The 18,471-nt window shown below is 40.0% G+C and overlaps 2 protein-coding genes across 7 annotated transcripts in view; one reads left to right on the top strand and one right to left on the bottom strand.

The window, feature by feature from the left end:
- Positions 1–1,504: 1,504 nt before the first annotated feature.
- tnfb (tumor necrosis factor b (TNF superfamily, member 2)) lies at positions 1,505–4,353 on the top strand. The gene is made up of 4 exons (XM_064350087.1): positions 1,505–2,123; positions 2,442–2,469; positions 2,584–2,643; positions 3,062–4,353. The coding sequence occupies exons 1-4, from the start codon at positions 1,953–1,955 to the stop codon at positions 3,487–3,489; spliced, it is 687 nt and encodes a 228-aa protein (XP_064206157.1). The 5' UTR covers positions 1,505–1,952; the 3' UTR covers positions 3,490–4,353.
- Positions 4,354–7,190: 2,837 nt separating this feature from the next.
- gabbr1a (gamma-aminobutyric acid (GABA) B receptor, 1a) overlaps positions 7,191–18,471 on the bottom strand; it is a 59,777-nt gene continuing 48,496 nt past the window's right edge. For 5 of the 6 annotated variants that reach the window (XM_064350131.1, XM_064350113.1, XM_064350101.1 and 2 more), the window contains 9 exons: positions 16,834–16,984; positions 16,587–16,719; positions 16,110–16,226; positions 14,776–14,886; positions 13,637–13,730; positions 12,773–12,900; positions 12,167–12,295; positions 10,492–10,635; positions 7,191–9,677 (listed from right to left, as the gene is read on the bottom strand). In XM_064350131.1, the coding sequence (XP_064206201.1) occupies positions 9,393–9,677; positions 10,492–10,635; positions 12,167–12,295; positions 12,773–12,900; positions 13,637–13,730; positions 14,776–14,886; positions 16,110–16,226; positions 16,587–16,719; positions 16,834–16,984 (1,292 nt within the window). In that variant the 3' untranslated portion in view covers positions 7,191–9,392. The remainder of the gene's footprint in view (positions 9,678–10,491; positions 10,636–12,166; positions 12,296–12,772; positions 12,901–13,636; positions 13,731–14,775; positions 14,887–16,109; positions 16,227–16,586; positions 16,720–16,833; positions 16,985–18,471) is intronic. The other variant, XM_064350137.1, reaches the window with a different exon arrangement.

The following is an 18,471-nucleotide window of genomic DNA, read 5'->3' on the forward strand; positions in this document are numbered from 1 at the left end:
TTAAATAAACTCACTATACTTGTCTTGCATGCTGCCTTGGATGACATCTCCTGCAAACTGGGTATAATGTAGTAGAATTAACTGAAATGGAAATCCTTAAGGTAGAATGCTTGAGTCAACTTTGAGTTTTGTGGGTGGATGAAAATGCTGGAGATGACACAGCCAGCCATCATAACCTGCATCTTGGGCCGAAATCACATCTGATTATTAGAACAGAAATCATCCCCTTTGAATACTTGTATATGTGAGAATTACTTTGCAAAAGGCATGGGTACAGAGTAACAGAGAGTAGGAGAGAGAATGAAAGTCAAGACAAGAGTAGTGACGTTCATGTTTCCTCTCTCTGGTATTTTTGAGATTGGGAGGAAGTGGACTACATGACAGACAGAAAGAACACAGCGCTGAAAGAAACCATGACAAATACCTTTAAAGAATGGATACAAGACAGAACCGATAAAACACTTATTATTTCTGAAGGGACCTCTTTTTGACAAACTCAGAACCCAAGTAAAAAGTTGGGTCAGAAATGTGGATATGCTGTGATGACTGTGGTAGAGGTATTTAAGTTTGATTCAACTCAAAATGTGAGGTACTGCTCTGACTACTGCTCTACATTGTGGGCCTGATGGAAAGACGAATTGATGAAAATGATTTAATTTGTAGTATCAGATGGATATAGTGCTCAAATCTGGCCGTTGAGGCCAGTAGTACAGCTAGTTTTCATTCTTCCCGTCAAATCTGGACTGATTTAAACATGGGGCACCAAGTGAGATAAAGCTCTGGCCAATCAGTGGTATTAATCGATCAATTAACTATCTGGAAGAAAATAAAACCTGCAGTATTGCTTAAACTAAAGTACGGGCTATGTTCACAGCTAACAGTAAAAAAAATAGTTGATTGTTCTAAACTGAAAGCATTTGAGTAATTGCTGGAATTTAAACCACTCATCACATACACTGTGTACAGTTGGCATATTGACAAACCGGATGCTCTACTATATTGAATGCTATTTAATTTTTCTTTTTAAATAGTAAATAGTGGTACAAAATGTCTAATCTCCATTGTCTTTCATAACATTAATCAAGATGTGTGCTCAGAATGTTTGTGTGTAAGATTTCCAACACGAATAAGCACACAGATAGAAAAAAGGAAAACGAAACCAATGAGATTAAAAGACAACAACGAAAAAGAGGTAGAACATTGAGACCCTGTGAAAAGCCATTCTCCCCTTCTCAAAATAAATAAAGCCAATAAATGAAAGGGTATATAAAAGAGAAAGGATGGAGGATGGAGAAGAAAAAGTCATAGGGAAGATTGGTGGTTACATTACCCATGGAGTTTGAGTGTGAGTGTGAGTGTGTGCGTGGGGGGAGGGTTGTGGTTGGTGTGTCGGATGTGAGTACACACACATATAGCTGCATGTGACTGAAACAGAGAAAGAGAGAGGTGTGTGTCTGGACCTGAGTATGTATGTGTGAGGGTGCTTGTGGGTGGATTTGGATATCTGTGTGTGCGAGGGTGAGTGTGTGTGTGTGTGTGTGTGTGGGTGAGAGCGTGTGGGCATGTGTGCTGGGGAAGGAATCTTTCTGAAACTCACATTTGCTTTCCCTGTGCAACCAACTCCTCCCGATCAGATAAACCTCTCTTTCTGAGTCTCCATTCACAGTGACGTCATGGGAGTTTCCCCAGAACTGATATATACTTTATATTGCTGCATCTGGAGGAGGACAACTGCAGTCATCTCCAAAAATTCTGTCTAACTCTTTTAAGAATAATTAAAACATCCCAAAAAAAACACTATTTATTTACTTATTTAAATTTCTCTATTTATTGTCAGCAGATAAACATTTGTTCATCTCCATCCGCGTTTGATATTGTCTCATCTGTACACATAACTTTACCACGAAAGCAGCGGCAGTGAAAGTGTTCAGGCTGGTCATTCCCGGGGAGGAATGGAAGGCTACACAGCGGCACTGACAGGCATGGAGCTCGGGGACGGAGCGCCGGGTATGGTGCCGCCCCCAGAGAAGCCGTCGGGTGGCTGGGCAGGGAAGCTGTGTGGGGTAGTGATGCTTGTGGCACTGTGCGGCACCTCTGCGATGTTATTCCACTGTCATGGCCTGGTAAGCTGAACACCAGTGTGTCTTATCTTTTCTTGATTTTTATATATGCGAATGGGGGTACGTGGGGCTCTCTGGTGTGGGTACATTAGTTGGATTGGAAGGTGGAAGAGTTTGTGTGGTATTTTACATGTAATTGGCTGAACTGGTCATGTGATACACTAGCAGAATAATGTTGCATTGAAGTACAATGAATAGATATCAGCAGATAACAGTCCATATACTTCTGCATACTTCTCTCCTTTCTCTCACCCTCTTTCTCTCTCTCTCTTGCTCTCTCTCCCTTTGTGCTGTATTAATTCCCTTGTTTCTCTCTCATAGACTCAGTCGCATGGAATAGAAACCAATGGTGAGTAAATTAATTAAATTAATTAGGTTAACACCTTATTATAAAACAAATTAGTTTAGATAAGTACATCTCACCAGTCTATTCAATTACTAACCAACCTCTTCTCCTGATCAGAGCACCAGCAGAACTTGAAACAAATATCTACAAATATGAAGGCTGCCATCCATTTGCATGGTAAGAAATTCTTTACATTGTGATGTATTTTGTAGTATCATGGTGGTTGGCTTTGCTAGCAGAAGAATATAAGATCTAGGTTCCAACCGCTGATGTACCATTGATCAAAGCATTACCCTTAATACCAGTAACACTAATTGTAATTATAGTCCCTGCTTCATTGTCTCTGAAATGTACCAAAGTTGCAGTACCTCAAAATTTCCCCCACACTAAATATAATATACGCACCTACACACTCAGTAAAAAAGAGGAAATGCCTCCTACTGTAACTTCAGAGATTAAAAGTGAAAAAAACCAGCTGTTTAGTTGGTTAATAATTTGCTCACTTGTGGCTTGGAATGTGGTTTGTGATAATGATTAAGATTCAAGATTCTCTGTGCTGCTGCTATGTAAACATCCCCTCTCTATGTCTCTCCAGGCGAATTCAACCCAAAGGTCTACAACAAATCTGTGCTGTGGAGAGATGGGGATGGACATTCCTTCTTCCAGGGGGGACTCAAACTGGAAAACAATGAGATCATTATACCCCAAAATGGGCTGTACTTTGTCTACAGCCAAGTCTCATTCCGAGTTCTATGCAGCTCTGCAGCTGGGCACACGAACCAACCCCTTAGTCACACGATAATGCGCTGGTCAGATTCATACAGTGACGAGAAGCCCCTGCTCAGTGCAGTAAGTACAATGTGCCAGAGCGATGCAAGCGGCCTGGACAGACGATATAATGCAGTATACCTGGGGGCGATATTTAGTTTAGAGATTGAGGACAGACTGTGGACAGATACCAATCAGCCGAAAAATGTGGATGGGGGAGATGGAAAAACATTCTTTGGTGTATTTGCATTGTGATAAAAAGACAGAGACAACCATATGTAGAAGCCAACTAAATTAAAAGGAACTGAAGACACGTTTTTAAGAAAAAGAGTTAATGAAGAAGATAAAATCGAGTAATCAAGATAAGAACCTGTGACTTAGGGACATTGTGGTTATAGAGGATGTATTAGGAGATAAAACTGTAAGATCTAATTATTTTACAAATCATTAATTCAGCAGTGTGCTGTATGTTATAGCCCAGGACAGGTTTAAATGAAGGAAATTGTTTTATGTTAAAACACAGTGTTAAAACAATGTTAAAACACAATGTTAAAACATTTTATACTCAACATGAACTATTAAACCTGCAAAGTTACAAAATGAATCCATTTTATGGGTTTGAACTGCCAGTTAAAGAGAGCACCTACCCTTGTAAATTGCATATCAGTGTACCATTGTTACTATTATTATTGTTGTTATGAATGGCACTATGTGCTACTGTGTATTATGTATATTAGGACTGTGTTCTTTGGTGTGTGCTACTGTGTGCATTACGTATAGTGGGACTGTTTGATCCTTGTTCTTAAGTTTTAAAATGATGCACTATTACATTCTCCTGTCATTCATACTATGTTATGAAAATGTATATTTTCATAATGTTTATATATATTTAAGTGAACAGCCTTAAGCTATTTTCATTTGATCTGAATGTTTTTTTGGTTTTTATATTTATCTGATTATTTAATGTGTTGTCATTGTTGTCTGTGATTTATTTTTAATGATGAATGTATTTGTATAAACAATGTGTATGTATTATATGTTATTTATGACCTCAGGTGTTGTGGAACCAGGGATGACTTTACAAAGATGTTCTCAGGTCTTACAGTAACACAATTAAAAACCTAATTTAAAAAAAGTTCATTTCAGTAGTTCTGTGCCGAATCAGTTACATAGCCTACGCTGCTTATAATTTAATTATCAACAGGACCAATTCTATTTGAATATCCGTCCACCAGGGGTAACTGAATGTAGCCAGTGTAATCCAAAATAAACCTGTCACGTCTGAACAGAGAATTAAAACACCAAGATTTAGTCCTATACCTAAACTATGAACCATGAGTACCTAAATTTAAGAAAGTGAGTGTTTATTTTTAATGTCTTTCGGGGCACTAATTCAGCAGCCAATTAAGTAAACAAAAGTTCTTTGAATGATCAAGAAGCACACATTTCTTATTCACAGTGCTTATCTAGTGAATAAATATTTATTCAACTGAATCACTTTCATATTTTTGTATTTTAAATTTTAGTTTTGTATTGGCTACATCTAATGCTGGTAACCTACAGTACCGGGCCCTAGACATGACTTTGGCTTTCTTGTTTTGAATGTTTAGCTTATATCTGTTTCAATAGAAATGTAACATGCAAATGTCTATCTACTGTATAAGACCACTTTCACATGAGTTTTCTTCATGGACTGAACAAGGGAACTCCCCAATTTTGTTCTGTTTTGTGGCAGTGTTCAGTGACAAAGCTAAAATCGTAGTCAGGGAATTTCCCGGCCTGCCCTGACCTTTCAGCCGGTCTACTGCATCACCCAGCACACCTACTGTGGTTGCTTACACAATTTTGGTGTAGAGAAGCATATTTCCTTTTATCATCTTCAGAGACGGACATTACACCCCTTGTTCATTCATTTTATTTCAAAGTTACAAAGCTCACTCAAATTGTTGAATTGTAACATCCTAGAAGATTGTTGAAAGTTTTTCACTACTATGAAACACTTTTAAGGTTTTGCTGCCACCTTGAGAACACAGAGTGGAAAAAGACACTGACGCTTGGGCTCAGTAGAGAAATTATCATCATCCCTGTGACAGATGGATGATTTGCCTCATCATTTCTTGCCATGCTCTCGATCCTTCGAGAAATGCAAACATCCTTGTGATTTCTGTAGTTTATTGCTTGGGCAACTGCATAGGAAAATCAAAGACTGGCCCTGGGAAAGCACACAGGGAAATAAAACACCAAGATGTAGCAGGATTGCTTCGGTAGGAGAAATCTTAAATCTCTCCCAGAAGCACAGGCCATAAAGAATGCTGTGTGTATGTCAGATTCCATGAGCACGTCCTAAACTACAAACACCGAGGTGCATGTAAGCATTGGTAATAGACCTGGGTGAGATAAACAGTACAATGTCCACAACAACTCTAACAGTGTTAATTCAACTCAACAGATAACACATTCCCAGAGTAGGACCAAACGGTATCTGTTAAGACTTGAATTAAGACTGGACATTTTACTGTGTAAGAAGGCACCTAGACTGAGGGGGCCCACATAAGGAAACGGAAACCGAAGGGGAAAAAACTGTCTAGAAGAGGTAGGCAGAAGGTGAGACTATCAGATGAAATGCAATCTGGCTGGATCACAGGATGGCAGATATACAGCAATATGACCCAGCAAAAGTGTGGGAGTAGAATTTCTGTTGGAGTAAAGTTAAGGGTTAGATGTAGAAGATATACATACCTGAGATAGCTCTAAAGGACACTCTCTTAGAATTTCACAGAATTTCAAATCATATGAACATAGGTTTCGCTCAATCTATTTGTCAAAATCATTTTGAAATAAAATTTAATGACAATAAAAATAGGTCCACACAACAGGGATGGGAAGAGAGAAAAGGAAAGGAGCATAGGATACACATAACGACCAAAGCTAACAATAAAAAACAAAAAATTGTATTGACAGAAAAAAATATAATGAAAGTCCTACAATAATCAGAGCCTCAGTCTTCTGAATGGTGTAAAGCTCTTTGACATGATACAGTGGTCAGGGTTAGTCCCTTGTATAATTACATGCCCCTGTCTGCTTGTCTGGGTTAACCTTTGGTACAGGGATGTACGTTGTGGCCCGGGTAAACCCCTGGTACAGTCATGGTGATGCACTGAAGGGGGAAGGGCCTCATTCAGGAGAGTAACCCCTTAGCATTTGTATAACCATGACTAATCAGGTCAATCAAGAATATGATCTGCCAAAATCAATCACACACGTTGTGCAGTACTATTAGTGACATCTTGTGGTAAAATCGCAAAAAAACAAAAACCAAAAAAAACACTTAGATTCACGACTAATGAAAATGTTGCTAACAAACATTTTGCTGTTATATTACAGATTTTGTTCAAAGTTATTTATCATTTTAGATCAACATCTTCTATCACAGGCATATTATTAATTGATTCTCAATGTCGTTTAAAAAATGACTTATTTTAGTTCCATAAATTATGCAAGTGTTACCAGGGAATTGCTTTGAAATTAATTGAAAACAGCAAATCACACACAGCCTGGTAAACAAGTATTAGACAGAGTAATAAAACGATTATTATCAGACACAACAAAATAGAAATATTGATGGCAAACTAATATTTTATTATGTCAATTGGATATCAACTGGCTTCAACCACAAATAAATGTACTTATGTTCTGTATGTTTATTGGGCCATTAATTAGCATTTTATTCATATTATTTCAAATGCAGACAGTTAAATATCCTTGACCAAAGAGTGGTGGTAAAGGTGGCGGTAATTGTGTTAGCCCGTAACACAAACCTGCGTATCTGAAATAGACTATGCATCCGTGCAATCTTACAAACATATCATTGTGCCAAGAGTTCCACCAATTAATTCCCCATTTGCATTAAAACAAATGGATGTCGAGCACAAAAATAATGACAAAGCCATTATGGATACATTCAGTGAAAAACAATGAGTTTATTGTAACAACCATTCCCTTTGCATACCACATAATCTTATATTGAACAACAATGTAAATATAAATTTATTTCTGAAACCACAGAGGAATACATCTGTATATGTCCAAGTTAATACATTTATAATAATAATGACACACTGTGTGACTGTTTGACTGTGTGTGTGTGTGTGTGTGTGTGTGTGTGTGTATGTATCTTCCTGCGAGTATTTCTCTCTTAGACATACATTGGAAGGTACGACAATTAACAGATGTGGTTTCGATCAATAAAAATATTTCGTAACAAAACATGTTCAGAGAAGAAAGATGATTAAGAACACTGTAGAAAAGCGAATGGAGATTTACAGATAAACTTTACTGAAAGGGTAAAAGATGCCTTCATACTATACCTGTGTACATTTATATAAGGTCTATGTTTCTTAAAAGCAAAGATGAATAATTGATTAAACTGAAAAATAGGCACATAAAGCGCAAAAAAGGTTTGGTAATGTTAAATAGCCTCAATGCTTACAGATTTGAAACTAAATTCTGGAAAAACATATGTAGACAACGAGGCAGGGATCAAAAGACAATTTGTAATTTGTAATGCAAATTGACCAACTGGGAAGGAATTGGGTTAATATAACTTTTTTTTGTATGCACAAAGTGCCAGTGTAAATACTCAGGACAGAATCCCATTCCAGATATGTTGCATGTTGTTCTCACGTTGTGAAATACATTTCTATACAGTACATTCATCCAGAAATTAGATATTTTCTTATCTCTTTTTCCAACTGATGATGCCAACTGCCTGAAGTGAAAAGCTTTTTGGAAGCAGTATTCATTGCAACTAAAGGCCTTTATCCGTTTAGTGGCACACCAAGAACATGATTTCTTTGCTTTTTTTATTACTTTGGTCACTAATACCAACTATTTTTACCAACAGGTTCAGCAATGTCAGGAGTAGATCCTACAAATTTTTCAAGCCTAAATGTAGTGTGATGCTCAGCTGAGCAGAGTTAGAGCAGGTTGTAGATATGCAATGTATATGTGTTTAGCCCATAAGAACAATTTTCCTCATGAAATAAAGTGTGGCTGTGATCCCATTAAGAAGCTTAACCCCAACTCAATTTGCAATGTTTGGCTCTTCAGGTTCAAACTTAAGAGACCTTCACCTCATTCTAAAAGGAAAAAAATACTTTAATGTAGCAACATCAAACACCAAAATAGTTTTCGTTAGGTGAGGAAAACTCCCCAACACATACTTAAGTGCTGATTACAGTTGCAGTTAACTTGATTTTTGACATAAACAACAACACAGATCAGAGGGAGATAAATCTGTGCTTGCTGATTTATTTTTGACTTTCTGAGAAATTTTCTGTGGTGTCATCCCATCCTTAGAACAATGCAGTGAATATGAAATACAGTGGATGGTGATCATTTTGTTTTCACTGGGTTGCTCCAGCCCAGAGGTCAATGACACGGTAGCTGCTTGTTTCCAAATCATGGGCCAGAAGTGTGGTCATTATAATATGTGCGCTGCACAAGTGAAGTAGCAGCTGACCTGGGATCTGTTTCATGCCACACCACTGGTCAGTAGTGTATATGTAAAATTAACAATGTGGAACAGGTTAATTAATTTGATACAAATAGAAATGAAACAAAATAAGTGAATACCTTGCTCTTTAAAGAAAACAATGTTAACATAAAATCTAATTGCAGCTTGTGACTAATTTGACATCCTCTGTAAAAAACGTCAATAATTTTACTAAACACAAGGACAGTGTTGGAGTACAAACAAACCAAGCAGGGGCAAAGGAGAAAACCTCTGCAAGCCCTGGTAAAGGGCTGGCGCATTCTATCAAGCACTATCTCAGGGTCCATTTTAACGCTCATTCATCTTTTTTGAGAGCTTACAACAACCTTCAAGCACTAATCGAAAACATATCAGATGTAATTCAATTAATTTTCAGTAACTGCCTGAAGTGTTACCGTATTTCATTAAGCGACAGAGAAAAAGAGAAATAGCCTCAATTAAAATGTGTTCTTGACAAATTCCTTTTGCGCACCTTACACTGTTCTCTTTCTCTCACTGATAAATACTTCTACGCCACACAGAACACAGCCATTCCCTCTCACCGGCCCCCTCTCGTAATGACACTGTCCTCCGTCTGTCTCCGCCGGCCTCCCTCCTCTCTCGCTCACTTGTAGAGCAGCTGCAGCCGGCTGGTGTGGCAGTGGTTGCGGCCGATCTTGCTGTCGGCCTGGTAAAGGTTTGAGGAGTTGGAGAAAGACGGGGGGAGGGCGTGGTTCTCTGATGAAGGGATGGGATATCCAGGCGGAGGGAGGAGGGACTTGGGGTCGTTCTGCGACGACGGGGGCGGGGGGGTGCTGTGGTTCTGGTTCTGTGTGGAGGGTCGCCTGCGGGATCGCAGGGCCTGTCTTTCAGCCAGCTGGCTGCGCAGTTCAGACACCCTCTCTTCCTTCTGTAAGCCAGAGAGAGAGAGAGCGAACTTATGTGCTGTGCATACAGCCCCAATACACAATTACCAATATGTTTTTCCTTTTGTATATAGGATGTATACGAAACTTCAAAATTCACAATTATATTTCTGCCGTAAATTAGGCGTGAAGCAGATTCAATAGATTCATTTGACCCCATTCATCTGTAACTGTGTTATGACTACTAGCCTTTTCCTTGACAAATGACAGTTGAATGTATAGTCTTTTTTAACAGCCTGAACATCTTCATGTTCTGTATTGCCACCTACCCAATAACCTTTTAGAATCAAGATGAAATAAAAAATATTCATACTTTTGCCAGAAAACTAAAGTAAATGGAACTGCTGTTTGAGTTCTGATGAGGACTTGCTTCCCAGACACAGATCAGACGGAAAGAGAGACAGATGTAGAGGGAGAGAATGGGAGTGGAGAGGGAGAGAGAGAAAGAGGGAGATAGATCAAAAGAGAGTGATTTTGTCTGATCGCTAAAATCAACTTCAAGGTACTTAACCTGCATTGCTCCAGTATATATCCAGCTGTATAACTGGATACAATGTAAGCCGCTCTGGATAAGAGCGTTGGCTAAATGCCTGTAATGTAATGTATTTTGTTATTTTTCACGTTGTTGCTCACCTTTTTCCTTTACTTCTATTACTGTGTGAAACTGTATTGTGATGTTGCATCTGTTTTGACAATATGAACGTATGAAACTGAATTTAGAAGAGAAAGAGACAGAGAGAAAAGCAGGATAGAGAGAAGGACAGAGAGAAAAAGAGTAGGAAGGGGGAGAGAAGGCACCTCCTGTATGATCTTCTGCAGTTCTCGGTTCTCCCTCTCCAGTTGGCGTGATTTTTCCTCATCGTTATTGTTTGTGGAGGAGCCAGTCTTCATGGTGTCCTGCTGTTCTGACTGCCACTCCCCTCGAGTGATTAATCTCCGCATCTAAATGACCATAGAGACTCATCAGCTCGTACTTCTACTATACCATAGAGAGACTTTGATAAGCCTGTGTAGCTGCAGGCCCACTGAGAGTCTGAGCAGCCTGCATATCCATATGAACTATACAGAAAATCTAAAATCAATTTAATGGATCACACTCAAGGTCTCTGACTATGTGCACGTCCACAGGAGGACAGAGAATGATCCTCCTGTGGATCAACAGCATCTGATTAGTAGTTCTCAGATCCACCATGGCAACATAGAGCAACATACACAAATTCCTTTATAATTCTATCTACTGTACATTTAACATAAGGACTGCACATATACAGCCACATAAAACCCCAGGTCCAACTGTACACCACCATACCACTAAAACCAGCTTCCAGTTTGAAACCCTACAGTCTTAACCATCCATGCTGAGCTGATCCATGTCTGATCCACCTGCACACCAAGCACAGAGCAGTACCTCTCAACTGATGTGTCATAATGCATCCACAGTCTACTCTGAAAAAGGAAACCAGTAATTCGGTTTCTATATAAGTATATGTACTGTATATGTAGTTTAAATACATTTTTTCAAGTGTCTCAAAATTATAAACAGTGAATCCTGTGAATTAATAACACAATAACACAATGTGCTCTTCCACTCCGTCTGAAAATAAATCGCAAAATACTGAGTGCTCGTCACTGCACAATCACTCGATTTTCTTGGTCTCCATAGTAACCTGGCAACTCCTTCGGCGCGTTTCAGCCATAGAAAATAAATTGCAAGCAAAAAGTAAGCAGCCAGAAATAATGCTGCAACATTCACTAAAAGGGATTAATTCTTCAAATTGAATTTAAGCAAATTAGTTCTACCTTATTTTCTAAATGTTATTAAGTCAAAAGGATCCAAGGCGGAATAAGCATTCAGGTAAACAAAGGAAGCACAGGTTAGCTGTATTGGCTTAACTGCCTCTGCTTTCATTTGCTGTCTGTCACCTGACATTGTGTCATTTTCTGAGCAATCTAATGCAAACAAGGCATCTTATTTTAGCAGCTAGATGTACCTATTGTTAGAGGCGATCTAAAACTGAGAATGTTCAAAGGCATTTCACAACTGGCTAGCTTTTTCACAGTTTAAATGAACACATTTTAAATTTCATACTCGTTGTATACTTGTGTTGTATCTATGGTTTGTATTAAGATAACTCATTTTTGCAATCTGATGAAGGATGGAAAATGAGAAAATAGGAGGTACTGTATGTCTCAAGGCCTTTCAATGTCGAAAAGCACTGGCAGACTGAGATAACATAGATTACATGATTCATTTCCACAATTAAAGCACACTGCAGACTGATCAATCCCAGAATCTACAGTGAGCTGCATTAGCTGATCGATGCCAATATGCAAGGCTACTATCAATCACCCTGCACAGAACAACACAAACAAGCAGAACAAGCATAAAACAAAGTGTGAATTAAGGCAGGAAAACAACGCTGGTATTATTCTGCTGACCACTGATGCTGTGTGCAGTGACTTGGACGCCTACCTTGGGAATGAAGAGCACAACCAGGGTGATGTAGACAGAGAAAACGATGGCCAGAGAGGCAAAAGCGAAGGAGGCATCCTGCTGAGAAGAGAGGATCATGGTGACTGGAGCCGTGATCATACACAGCACCTGAGAGAGGGAGAATAATAAAATAAAATAAAATCAAATAAAATAAAGAAATAATGAAATTTATGAAACAGCACATTTTAATTTCCGTCTTAAAATAATTTACAGTTCAGTGACATGCACAATATGGCATTTTAAGAGCTTATGTGTGGTGTAAGAATACTGTATAGTGTAAATATCCTGAATTACCTTGCTATATAATTGCATCTGTTTATAGCAATTCAGGATATATTTGGGGAAACAAGCGGACAAAATAACCACACACAAAACCTGAAGGGTGTACATGATTTAGCCGCTGCAAGCTGGTCAGCCGAATATTGGCAGAGTTCTCCTCTGCCATCACAGCAGTCACTAACTGATGAACACAGGGTAAGTGCTGCATGTGTCCACTCTTCACAGCGACAAGGCCACTCCATCAGCGCGCCGCACAAAATGAATCAGAGGCACAGGGGGACAGATCCAGGCAGCAGGGAGACTTACAGCCACATTGTAGATGGCCATTCCCACCGCTCTGTGGTCATTAATCTTCTCTGTCGAGACCGACTTGGTTTCATAAGCCAGGAATATCCCAAGCAGCAACAATAAGCCTTTGTATCCATACACCACCCCTAATGGACAGAACACAGAGGGGGCAAGACAGGGGGGAGGTATTAGGCAGTCACATTGTGTTCGGTTAATGCCAAGTCACTTCCTCTCCTTTGTAATGCACACACACTATGCAGAGAAATATTGCCCTTTGATGATGGTACCTTTATTGAGCTGTGCGATTTGATTTTATGTTCATATCTTTGAGTACGTTATTACAGCACAATGCAAGAGATTTTGAGTACCTCCCAAGTAGGTTAAACGCAGTCGTTTCAACTGCTAAAACCCCTTCCTCAGCCACATAACAAATTGTTCCTTCTATTTCAAACCCTTGATAAAACATTTCAAGGTTACTGCTTCACTTTTGAAAAGCAAATTGCAGACATTCACTGGCAGAAGTCATCATTTTCAAAAATGTAATAGTATCATCACACCCTTGGCCCCTCCGTTTCGCCTAGCGATTTCAGGATGGACAGTTTTGTTTGCCCAGAGGAAAAATTAATCAGCGAGCCCTGCTGTCTCCTCTCCCTGGTACAGATAAAACTGGTGACTGTGCTGGTAATGCTCAAGGTCAGTGCCCAGTGTCCAATGAATTCAAATACTGACCGCCAATGGAACGTACCGACTCCATCAACTGCAACAGAATAGTCAGGGAGGAGCCTGGATTTTATGGCACAGTTTATATATTCCACCCTTTTAGTCACTAATTTTGGCAATAGAGAGAGAGAGGAAAAGCTCGGGGGAATAAAAGTAGGTTACCAAGCCATGTGTTCATCTTCTCAGAACTGCAGTGCTCCAGGAGTGGCTGAATCAGAACATCCAAGTCCCCTTTCGGTGCCTCTTTAGTGAACTTCTACTCAGAGATAAGAAAATTTAGCGTAAGATACGCATTGGACATCAGTATTCTGCATCCACACATTGACAACAGTACCACAAACAGCACTACACTGTGATACAGCAGTACCCACACACACATTACACCCACACGCGGGCTAGCGGTGACCGAAGAGCGCTGACAGAGACACAGCCGCAGACTGATAAAGAGGAATGGCAGTGATCACAGCACGGCAATTACACCAGGAGGACACAGACTAAACAGGTCCCAGGAGATAAGGAGAGGCAGCCACTGTGAAACCAGAATGTTAGAGGCAGCTGCGGTGGGGTCATCGCAAATTTAAGCCTTTGGCTCTGATTGGTTTTCTTGTTATGGGGTGATGGGGGGTTATTTTTGTTTCCAATGTTCTTGTTTGCTTTCATACCATCATTGCTATTAATGCTACAGTTATTATTAACTGGATGTAGCTTAAATGTACTGTACATATTCTTATTGCCAGGTGTTGAACATTTTCACAGGATTTGATTAATTTTTATTTATTTATTTTTAGGGTGGGGTCACACCCATCCAATATAGTGATGTGGTTCATGCCAATCCAATACAGTATTTTTTCACTACAATGATTTCATGACTTCTCAAAAAGATAATCACCCAAAAGCCGTCAAGTCAATTACACTCACAATTACAGGCTGACAATTCATCCCAGTTCTGAAATTATAAACAGGAAATCCTTATTATCACTAGTTCGTTTATTGTACTACTTTTCAGTTAGTGAGCGAACAAATGACACTGTTGCAAAAAAGGTGTAACATTACGCCGACTGAAAATGACCTTAAGCAAATATGGCTACAACAGATGAGTGACTTTGGATGTCTTGTTTGTCTTTGATAATGGTCAGCATTCAAGTTTAATGAGCTTTGAATGGCTTCTCATCTCCTGTCAACCATTTTGGTGTTAATTTGACAGCTTCAAAGCTTTCCCCAGACACACAGTCAATTAGAGCGAGCCATCATAATATTACACAGACACAAAATCACCACCCATGGGTCAAATTTCAGCGCACCTCAACTGTGATGTGTAAAGGGTCCACGATTTGCCAGATCATTAGAGACAGGATGTCGATGGCCAATAACACCCCCACAGTGGCATAGAGTTTCCAGGGCTCCAGGTGCTGCTGGGATACAGGAGGACCAATAATCATTTTTATGCACCGTACAGCAACATACTACACAACAAGCACATAATGAGCTCCTCTAAATGAGATGACCCGCAGAGAACAGTGTTGTATTACATTACATTACAGGCATTTAGCAGACGCTCTTATCCAGAGCGACTTACACAACTTTTTACATAGCACTTTACATTGTATCCATTTATATGACTGGATATATACTGAAGCAATGCAGGTTAAGTACCTTGCTCAAGGGTACAACGGCAGTGTCCTTACCCGGGAATCAAACCTGTGACCTTTCGGTTACAAGCGCAGTTCCTTACCCACTGTGCCACACTCCGTCCTCATATTGTAAACTAATGATCTTATAAAATATATTATTTCATATTGGTTGCATTAGATTAGTGTCTTTATAAATGGTGTGACCATGCTTCCCATGTGTAAACTGTTGCAATATTGAAACAACTTCTAAACAGCAAGTTTATTTAAGACTCCCACAGAAATGAATAAGGTAACTGGTAGTAATACGAACATACTGACAACACCAAATATTCCTCTTGACTGAAATGTGCATCAGGTCCTCTGCTTATGTGTTGTAAATTATTACATTACATTTATTTGGCAAACGCTTTTATCAAAAGAGACATACAATAAGTGCATATCGAAGGTCATTGGAACAGAGGTTCAATAAGGTACAATACTCATTACGTAACAGTTATCCATAGCCACGGACACCATTAAGTCCAGTTCACACAGTAAGCATGAAGCTATATGCCAAATTTTTCAAACTTTTAGTTAGGACAGTACAATTATTCGTGAATTCATTCTGATCATGGTTTAGGTTTCCAAGATTAATGAAAAGTGATCGCCTGCGATATTGACCTATTGTTAGGATGCCTGCTCTGCTGTATCAACACAAGCGTTCCATTATAGTTCAATTATACTGAAAAGGGGGTGGGGGCCAGAATACCTTATATGGATTGAAAAACCACATCACACTTGGTAGGTCTATTACTCCGTATCGGTATGTGACGGCCCCCTTCAAATTTGGCCTCTCAAGTATGACATTTTTTCTGCCATAAGAAGGGACTTCAGATCCCGCCCCCTTTCCAGTACAATGGAAAAAGATCACCTCTAACTACATACACAGCTAAATCATAAATATAATGCTGTTATTGAACATGTGTATCACTGCCAGACTCGATTGTCCCGCCTGATAAGTTTACCTTTCTCTTCTCTTTCTTCTCATCCTTTTTGGTGAAGACGGTGTGAACCCACCAAATTTTAGTGAACATGCTTCCATAAGCAAGACTGAAGCCCAAACCCAAGAGCCACAGGCGAAACTGACAACAGAAACAGAAAGAAAGAAAGAAAGAAAGAAAGAAAGAAAGAAAGAAAAAGAAAAAAAAATCAAAATGGTTCTCCATACAATCACAGGCTTCAACATTCTGGCCTTAAATACAGACACGTTATTTGTGCTTTTATAGCAGTCTACATTTGATGTTGATTGAAAGGTAAAGAGGCATAACGAAAGAAATAAAAAAAATCAGGGAACAAAAAGGTGAAGTGTAAATGACAACAGGGAAGCATTTGCACTCTGACTTAGAATGGTATACACAAGGGTATAAACCGCACACAGTAGGGTGGAAAAGACGTGAAGCCAACATGAGAGATCCATCCACAGCACTGGCCCAGTGCATTACCTGGCAAACCACAGGAAACTGCGCCCTATGAACATGGTGTCCATCAATCCCAAGGGGAAACACAGCAGCCAATGCCATCATACAGCCCACCGCTGTCATATTGTTCAGGTAAGGTTGTGAGTTTTGAATGTACCTGTAAGAGAGAAGGCAGGGGTGGGGTTAAACAGTGTAGAGTCAGAGTGATTAGACTGGACAGCCAATTGCATTTAACCCTGTTTAAAAAAAGGCGAGTTCCTTGTCTAGCTACCTCACATTGCTGTTGTAGATGTTGAAGGTGAGACACACGATCCCCAGCAGGATTCCTAGCCCAGCAAACACCGATACAGAGATAAAGAGCTTCTGAGACAGGAACCTGAACTCCTCTATTACAACAGTCTGGTCTGCTGGGGGGCCGGGACCTGAGAAACAGGAAGAGAGAGGCTTATAAAGTGGTTATTTTAACAAGCCCACCAGAATCCTGACACAGTACACAACATATACTCAACACTGCCACAACAGTAGACCACATATACTCAACACTGCCACAACACTAGACTACATGTACTCAACACTGCCACAACAGTAGACCATATACACCCAACACTGCCGCAACAGTATACCCCATATTCCCAACGCTGCAACCACAGTAGACCCCATATACTCAACACAGCCACAACAGGAGACCAGACATACTCAACACTGCCACCATAGTAGACCTCATATACTCAACACTGCCACCAATGTAGACCCCATATACTCAGCCCTGCTACTACAGTAGATCCCATATACTCAACACTGCCACCACAGTAGACCTCATATACTCAACACTGCCACCAAAGTAGACCCCATATTCTCAACACTGCTAATAAGGTAGACCCCATATACTCAACACTGCCACCACAGTAGACCCCATATACTCAACACAGCCACAACAGGAGACCAGACATACTCAACACTGCCACCATAGTAGACCTCATATACTCAACACTGCCACCAATGTAGACCCCATATACTCAGCCCTGCTACTACAGTAGATCCCATATACTCAACACTGCCACCACAGTAGACCTCATATACTCAACACTGCCACCAAAGTAGACCCCATATTCTCAACACTGCTAATAAGGTAGACCCCATATACTCAACACTGCCACCACAGTATAACTCATATACTCAACACTGTCAGTTAACAGTGCTAGTGTCCATTTGTGTTGTTCCACAGTGAAAAGCTGTATCCGTATTTTTTAACAAAGTAAATCTGTCATGGTTTTAGCATCTGTCCTTTGAAGCGTAAAAATGTCACGATGATGGTATTAGTATATTTAGAAGTGTAAAACCATCAGAATGTCAGTGTCTGGAAGTCTTTATAACGTACAAATGTCAGGGTGCTGATGTTGGTGGAAAACGGCCAGATGTTCGTACTGCTGGACAGTGTAATACTGACATGGGGTTGGTATCAGGGTGTTATGGTATGGTATTAAAATGTCAGATGTATACAGTAAATGTTGCATTGATTATTACAGAATGTCAGAGGATTAAACTGTAGAAAGTCGCAACAGAGAAAACTGTCAGAAAAGTGGAGTGATGAATGTGCGTGTGTGTATGTGTGTGCCCACAGCCCACAGCCTCCTGTCAGTCAGTGGGTATGTACTGTTTAAACCTCTCTCTGTCCTTGATGAAGGAATCAGGACAGGGTGTTACCATGGAGACCAAGCTCCGTAACGGTTGCCACGGCGATGGGAGGAGAGCTGAGCCGCAGTGGTTGTCAGGGGCGACCAGGGAGAGAGAGAGAGCGAGTGAGGAAAGGGGGCACAGTGTGCATGAAGAGAACAAAATTAGAGAAGAGTTTAGTGGGGACAGGAAGGAGGTGTGGGACGATATGTGTGTGTGTGTGTGTATGTGGGTG

The sequence above is a fragment of the Anguilla rostrata genome, chromosome 1 (assembly GCF_018555375.3).
Source record: "Anguilla rostrata isolate EN2019 chromosome 1, ASM1855537v3, whole genome shotgun sequence".
In the NCBI taxonomy this organism is placed as follows: domain Eukaryota; kingdom Metazoa; phylum Chordata; class Actinopteri; order Anguilliformes; family Anguillidae; genus Anguilla; species Anguilla rostrata.

What these genes read in the sequence shown, in the direction of transcription:
- tnfb (XM_064350087.1), top strand. Translation starts at nt 1,953, where the DNA reads ATGGAAGGCTACACAGCGGCACTGACAGGCATGGAGCTCGGGGACGGA. An exon ending in GCATGGAATAGAAACCAATG is followed by an intron (nt 2,470 to 2,583) that starts GTGAGTAAATTA and finishes TCTCCTGATCAG; the next exon opens with AGCACCAGCAGAACTTGAAA. An exon ending in GGCTGCCATCCATTTGCATG is followed by an intron (nt 2,644 to 3,061) that starts GTAAGAAATTCT and finishes ATGTCTCTCCAG; the next exon opens with GCGAATTCAACCCAAAGGTC.